This window comes from Lynx canadensis, chromosome C2, assembly GCF_007474595.2.
Source record: "Lynx canadensis isolate LIC74 chromosome C2, mLynCan4.pri.v2, whole genome shotgun sequence".
In the NCBI taxonomy this organism is placed as follows: Eukaryota; Metazoa; Chordata; class Mammalia; order Carnivora; family Felidae; genus Lynx; species Lynx canadensis.
Window position 1 is genome coordinate 112,862,765 of NC_044311.2, and position 7,456 is coordinate 112,870,220.

Here is a 7,456-nt window from a genome sequence, read left to right on the forward strand (position 1 = left end):
TTTAATTTATCACCTAATTTGCCTTTTTCTCAGATTTTATAGGATGGCTAAGGCCTCGTATTTCTTCAGTTCATTGATAATGTTGTCTAGCATTCAATGTGCATGCCCATATATTAGATCATGCCTTCAAATATAGTTCAGCCCTTATCAAATTACTCCACTCAAAAACCTTCTCTGAGTCCTTGCAATTTGAATAAAGCCCCAATTCCAATCCTCAATAACCTATTACGTACATGTCAAATGCCCATTACCTATACTCCTACCAGTTTAATTACAAATGGATAATATTTCCCCTGGTATGTGTTCCACTGATTTATATCATAAAATGACTACTCATCTGGCCCAAACAGAAATTTTAGTACAGTTTTGAGTAGCTGGCCTTATTAATATTATTGTCTCAGATATTCTTAACTGAACATGGCATTCATGGTGACAGAAACCATATTCATATGGCCTGACCCCATACATCATTAGGCATAGAATGGATGTACATGAAGATGGCAAAAACAGAAACAGTAGAAAAACTATGAGAGGTCTGTAGACTGAAAAGCATAATGTAACTTCTCTAATCCACTGTTGTCAAGGTGGTACCCACACGTAGTACTGCCTGTACACGTAGGCCCACAGACCTACTTTAGGCTCAGTAGAAGCAGTGGTATAGGAGGCACTTAGAGTTTAATAGACTATTTTTCAGTACAATGCTAGCTTATATACAGAATTTTCTGTAAAAATGTATGTTAAGCAACACAGAATAGAGTAGGAATTATTGTCTAAGAATCATACATCAGGAAAGATGTAGCAGAAACAGAAAATCATTTCTCATTTATTTAGACAAATATTTTTGTTTTATTCTTCACCAAAATACAAGAATATAAATAAAGAGGTCAAAAAGCTTACAGTGGATACCATGCTGGAAGGAAAAAAATTACAAGGAGATAGGAGGATATAATAAAGTTTTAATTTAATCAGTCCCTCTAAAATGAAACACCATTATTAGAAGACTGATTAGAAACACTGAAAATTTTCAAGTGGTTTGTAATTACTAAAAAAATTAATTTTGTATAAACAGTACTTCTAATAATGATTTTTTTCATTGATACTGTCAGAATGAAAAGGGTAATTCATACTTACCAGAAATTTTTAACTCTACTTATTGTGAAAAGTATTGCTATGTATTTGTCTATATGTTTAGACAAATATTTTAATGTCAGCAAGGAGGATACTTATTTAGAAGTACTTTTTTTTTAGGTGACTGTAATTACCTTGAAATGCTTTAAGATGATGTGTATAGTCACTTTTGTTTTTAAAACTCATGAACTTTATACTATTTAATTCCAAATAATTTCTTGGGTATAAAAGTCTTACAAAGCAAGAATAATGCAGCTGGAAATTGTTTGGTTTTATGGAAGGCTTTTAGAAGACTTTGCATGTGCTTCAAACTGTTTCCAGAATGGGTTATCATTGGAAGTAGAGCTCTCATGCATTTACTCATTCAATAGTCATCTACTAAGATGATGATATAAGAGTGAAAGCAACTGAAACATTGCTTCACTCTTGCCTATAGCTGAAGAACAAATCTTAAATTCTGACAAATTGACTGGGTGTTTAAAAGACTTAATAATTGCTTAAAGTCATCAGCCATATTTTTATAACATAGTAATATAAAGTTTACACATTTTCTATTTTTTTTAACTAAAAATGCATTGAGTATTATCAATGTGCAAGATGTCCATTTAGGTTTTGTGCTTATTTAAATAAAAATTGAAAAAATAGTAAGGACATTTTATTTGAGAAATGTGTATTCCTTTATCATTTTATTAGTTCAACTTAAATTTGTTTCTTTTGCTGTATGTGTAAGAAGAGATTTAGTAGAGAATTGCAATAATATACAACAAAGGATGCATTTTGCCCTGTTCTTCATCTGGGGCAGATTCAAGACTCACAAATCTGAAAAAAAAGAGTGTTGTAAGAGAACAGGAGAACAGTGAGCAAATGGCCACCGCTGTGGAGAAGGCATTACTTCAGCCTTTTTCATAATTCTTTTTCAGTATGCCAAAGATGACATGGGTGTAAGAAACTTAATTTAATTGTTCATAGGAGTGAAGTTTGAATAAAGACTGAGAAACCAAAAAGAATCAATGCATTAATAGATTCATCTGTTTGGAAATTTTATATGGCAACAAGAATTCAAAATAGAACTGGTGTTTTTATGTTGGATCTGTAGAAAGTTAACATAAATGGAAACTCCATATGAACAATAAGAGGTAGAAAATCAGAAACATGCAAAACACTCAGCAACTAAATTCCATTTGGAAGAAAATCCATAATATAACACAGACAACTTCAGGGTGGCTCAGTGTCTCAGTCAGTTAAGCAACTGACTTTGGCTCAAGTCATGATCTCATGGTTTGTGAGTTTATGCCCCACATTGGGCTTTGTGCTGACAGCTCAGAGCCTGGAGCCTGCTTCAGATTCTGTGTCTCCCTCTCTCTCTGCTCCTCTCCTGCTCATGCTCTGTCTCTTTGTCTCTCAAGAATAATAAATATTAAAAAAAAGAATTAAAAAAAAAGAATAAAGACCATATCAAAAATAAAGCTAAAATGAAATCAATAAATTCAACTATGGATATAAAATCTAGAAGAAACCAAAATATTACAAGAAAGGAGAGCCAATGGAAAAAATTTAAAACTAGGAGAAAGTAAAGAATTAGATAAGAGCAAACAAAGTTAGATGTAATTTTTAAAATTATAAGCTAATTCTTTTAAAATACCTACAAAATAGAAAAATTATTAGCTAAACTACATTTTCCTAAGTGAGAAAAAAATGATAAAAGGGAAGTAACCTTCCAAACCCATAAATGTAAAAACCATTATGTGAGTCTTTGTCTAGTTCTAGATAAATAAATTTTAAAATATGGATGAAGTGAATAGTTTTATTAAAAATAAAATCATAAATTTTATTCTTAATGACACACAATAGGCCATCCACAGCTAATAAAATTAATATGTTCTGGATTTAAGTAAGCTTGTAGATCTAATTCTATCATCAGTTCTCTAGGTATACATTACCTTTATCACAAAGATACTATCAGCCAGATCCAAAATGTGAAAAATTCTATAGAAAATAAACCAGTTTATTCAACAGATAAATGACATGAAAAAAGGAGGAAGAGAAAACTATTATAGATGAAAAGAAATTTAAGAACCATCATCAAAATGCAATAGATATACTTTGTTTAAATCCTGATTCAAACAAAGAACAAATTTTTGATACAAATTGGGAATACGAAACACAGATTGATATTAAATAATGTTAAGAAATTAATTGTGTTATGTATAATAATTTCACTGTGGTTACAAAACAAAGTCTTCATTTGTTAGCATTACATATACTAAAAGATTAACAAGTTTTTAATAATTGGTTCTACCTTTAATAATTCTGTCATGAAATATCATTGCACAAATTAGAAACATTATGTAAGTGCCATACCCTCAAAGTAAAAAACAAAAAAACAAAAAAATAAAACAAACAAACAAAACAACTGTCGAGACATATGTGCATGGAAACATTTACTTTTGTCAAAATGATAACAAAAATTTAAAAGATTGTAACAGAACATAATGGTAAATTATTGGAACAGGGCCCTAATCAAAAGTAAGGAAAATGTAACGCAAAAATCAATCCTAACCTATAAATTAAAAATATCCACATTAGATATTAAAAAAAAAAAAAAAAAAGGCGGCAGGGCAGGGGGGTTGCCTGTGTGGCTTGGTTGAGCATCTGACTTCAGCTCAGGTCATTATCTCATGGGTTGTGAGTTCAAGCCCCATGTCCGGCTCTGTGTTGACAGCTCAGAGCCTGGAGCCTCCTTTGGATTCTGTGTCTCCCTCTCTCTGCCCCTGCCCCACTCACTCTCTCTCTGTCTCTCTCAAAAAGTAAATAAACATTAAAATTTTTTTTAAAAAATCCTGTGTCATTGTTAGCCACCAAAACAGTAAAATTAACCACAGTTTTCTGCAGTCAATAGTACTTTTCAAAAGAATGCATTCAGTTGTCTAACATTTTAAAAAGCCATTTCTAATGGGAACCTATGGCAATAAAATTGTAAGCCTATTAAAATGAATTGAATATTTTCATTTATATTCATAAGTCAAATGATTGATAAATTTATGATGCATACTGTCTTCATTTTAGATAAGTATTTTGATGTTTGTTGGAATTAAAGAAAAAAAATCCCTAAATATAACTTTTAAAATACTTCAACAAGAGGACCATTTTCACTCCTGCTTCAACAACTTGAATTTAATTTTTATTTCCTATGAATTCTTTTTTTTTTAAACGTTTATTTATTTTTGGGACAGAGAGAGACAGAGCATGAATGGGGGAGGGGCAGAGAGAGAGGGAGACACAGAATCGGAAACAGGCTCCAGGCTCTGAGCCATCAGCCCAGAGCCCAACGCGGGGCTCGAACTCACAGACCGCGAGATCGTGACCTGGCTGAAGTCGGACGCTTAACCGACTGCGCCACCCAGGCGCCCCTGAATTCTTTTTTTTAAAACACAGTACTTGAACAAACAGACTGCTCAAGGAACATAATTAAGTCCTCGCAAAAAAAAAAAAAAGAAAGAAAAGAAAAGAAAAAAAAGAAAGGAAAGAAAAAGAAACGAAAAGAAAAAAAAGGAATCTATGTCAATTGTAGTATACTAAAATAAATTAGTCTAGGGGAGCCTGGTTGGCTCAGTCAGGTAAGCATATGACTCTTGATTTTGGCTCAGGTCATGATCACACAGTTTGTGAGTTCCAGCCCAGTGTTGGACTCTGCTCTGACAGCGGGGAGCCTACTTGGGATTATCTCTGCTTCTCTCTGCCCCTCCCCATATGTGCGCCCTCTTTTTCTCTGTCTCTCTGTCTCTGTATCTCTCTCTCTCTCTCTCTCTCTCTCTCTCTCTCTCAAAAATAAATAAATAAATAAACTTAAAGAAAAAAGGACCACTAGCTCAATTTTTTGCCTGCATCCATATATGCTTAACCAGTTTCTCATCCTTGCCCTCCGCTTTGCCATCTACCTAGTGTAGGAGAGCAAAGCAATCTCTATGCAAATGTTTACCAACTTACTATTGTAACAAAATAGTCATGTAAATAGAGTACAGATCTGTAATATCTAAGAAAGCTATGTCTTGAGATATTTCCAAATCTGCAAATTCCAAAATACCATTATATTATATTGCCCTTCCTGTATGAAAGTTAGTATGTGGGCTTCTAGATATGGGAAATCAAAATCTTGATGTTCCATTATTTAATTCAAGCCAACTTTTTTAACTGTTGTTATTAAAATGCACCAATTTTTTCAAACTCTTCATTTTTATTAATTTTATTAATTTTCACTTTTATTAATTTTCCTCCCCTTTATTTCGGAAACATTTTTCTTCCAAGAATCTAAGTTTTTGTCATTTTATCATGATCTGGTAAAACATCACAGAGCCTTATTAACATGCAGGTCGAGCTCAGTGAGCTAGGATCAGTCATGAACTAAATGACTCCCACTAACACACCAGCCTCAGTTACTGTCAATTATTAAGTGGAATTTAGGGGAGGAGTCCCTTGCAGATATCAAATTTTCAAAGACTAAATGTTCAGATAAAAAGGAATTACAATATTTTTAAATAAATCAACAATTAGTAGTAGGAGTCATTTCAACTGACGTAATAACTTTAATTGGATGTATATCCAAGTAAACATTGTGTGAACCTGGGTTCCTTCACCCATTGCTTAGCGACCACCCTGACCACTAGCTCTTTAGTAAAAGGGCAGAACCATGCCTAATCTGTAAGATTTAAGAACTCGTTTATGCAAAGGGTGAGAACAGAAACAATTTGAAATTTCCCTTGACAACTATTTACTTCTTTGTAGCTCATCTCAAGGCACCTATAGCCTCTTTATTTTCTCAAGCTGTAAATAAATGGGTTTAGCAGGGGGAATTATAATAGTGTAAAATAGGGAATACAATTTGTCCTGATCTTCGGCTAGACTGGATGCAGGATGCACATACGTGAAGATGAGAGTGCCACAGTACAATGAGACAGAGAGCAAGTGGACACTGCATGTAGAGAAGGCTTTGCTTCTGCCCTTTTCAGACTTCTTTTTCAGAATGTCGAAGAGCACACGAGGATAAGAGATTATGATGGTCATTAAAGTGGATATTTGTATTAAAGCTGCAAAAATAAATATCATTAGTGCATTAATATATGGGTCAAATAGATGAAATTTGGAACAGTTGTAAAATTTCACAGTAGAAATAATGTATTATTCTAATACATTATAATAATGTGTATTCTATACATTCTATACATAGAATAATATTCTAACATTATAATAATGTTAGACCTGCAGAAAGTTAATCTTAATAACAAACTCATGTGAATCAGGGGATGCAGAAAACTGATTGCATATGAAATAATTATCAACTGAATGCAGAGTCTGTTGGACATTATCACTGGATAAAGCAAGGGGTTACATATGGCTACATAGCGGTCATAGGCCATCACTACCAGAAGGAAACATTCTGTAGTTGCACTGGAAGCAAAAAAGTAAAATTGGGTGATGCACTCTGCTAGGGATATCACTGCAGTCTTGTCTAAGAAATTGACTAGCATCTTGGGAGTTACAGAGGTTGAAGTACAAGCATCAGCAAAGGCTAAACCACCAAGGAACAAGTACATAGGCATGTAAAGATGGGCATTCTTCCAAATAAGAGCCATCAGTCCAACGTTGCCCACCATGGTGATGATGCAGATGACCAAGAACATGAGGAAAAAGAGGAACTGCAGCCATGATCTCTCTGTGAGTCCTGTGAGAACAAACTCAGTGACCAGAGTCTTGTTTTCTTCTGACATGTCCACACTTGACGACGGTAATGAGAAAATATGTATCAAAGACAATCACTAAAGGTAACATAAAGTAGTGGCATTTTATTTGCACATTAAATTGTACCTTAGTGTTGTTTTCCATTTAATTAATAGTTTTTAAAGTTTAACTTTTAGCCTGTAGTAAATCTGTTTACAAATTCTTTAAGTATCTGATCCTAAAATTGGAAAAACCTGAAATAAAAGCAAATTTTGAGGCAATATTAAAACCATGTGAAGGGCTATTGCAAGTGGAAGAAATACCATTGCCAAAACCATTGCATGAGGGAGAGAAATAGACTATCAATTTAACATAGGTATAACCATGTAATTTTATTGCAAAGAAAAATCCATAAACAAAGGGAAAGGACAAAAATATGTTGGGAAAATGTTTGGAACATATTCTGCATACATGGGTTTAATACATATAAAACACACACATACACACACACAACCTCTTACAGCTAGGTTCATGCAAGTTAAATAACCCAGTGGAACTAATGGGAAGAAAATATGAGCAGACCTGTTTACGGAAGAGTAAGTCAACGTGACCG

General features: G+C 33.5%; 1 protein-coding gene across 1 annotated transcript; it reads right to left on the reverse strand.

Annotated features, from left to right (window-relative positions):
* Positions 1-5,911: 5,911 nt before the first annotated feature.
* LOC115523717 (olfactory receptor 5AC2-like) lies at positions 5,912-6,899 on the reverse strand. Its single transcript, XM_030329943.1, is given in 5 exon segments — positions 5,912-5,941; positions 5,943-5,975; positions 5,977-6,252; positions 6,254-6,308; positions 6,367-6,899. Coding segments are annotated over 5 exon segments (921 nt in total). The 5' UTR covers positions 6,894-6,899.
* Positions 6,900-7,456: the final 557 nt, after the last annotated feature.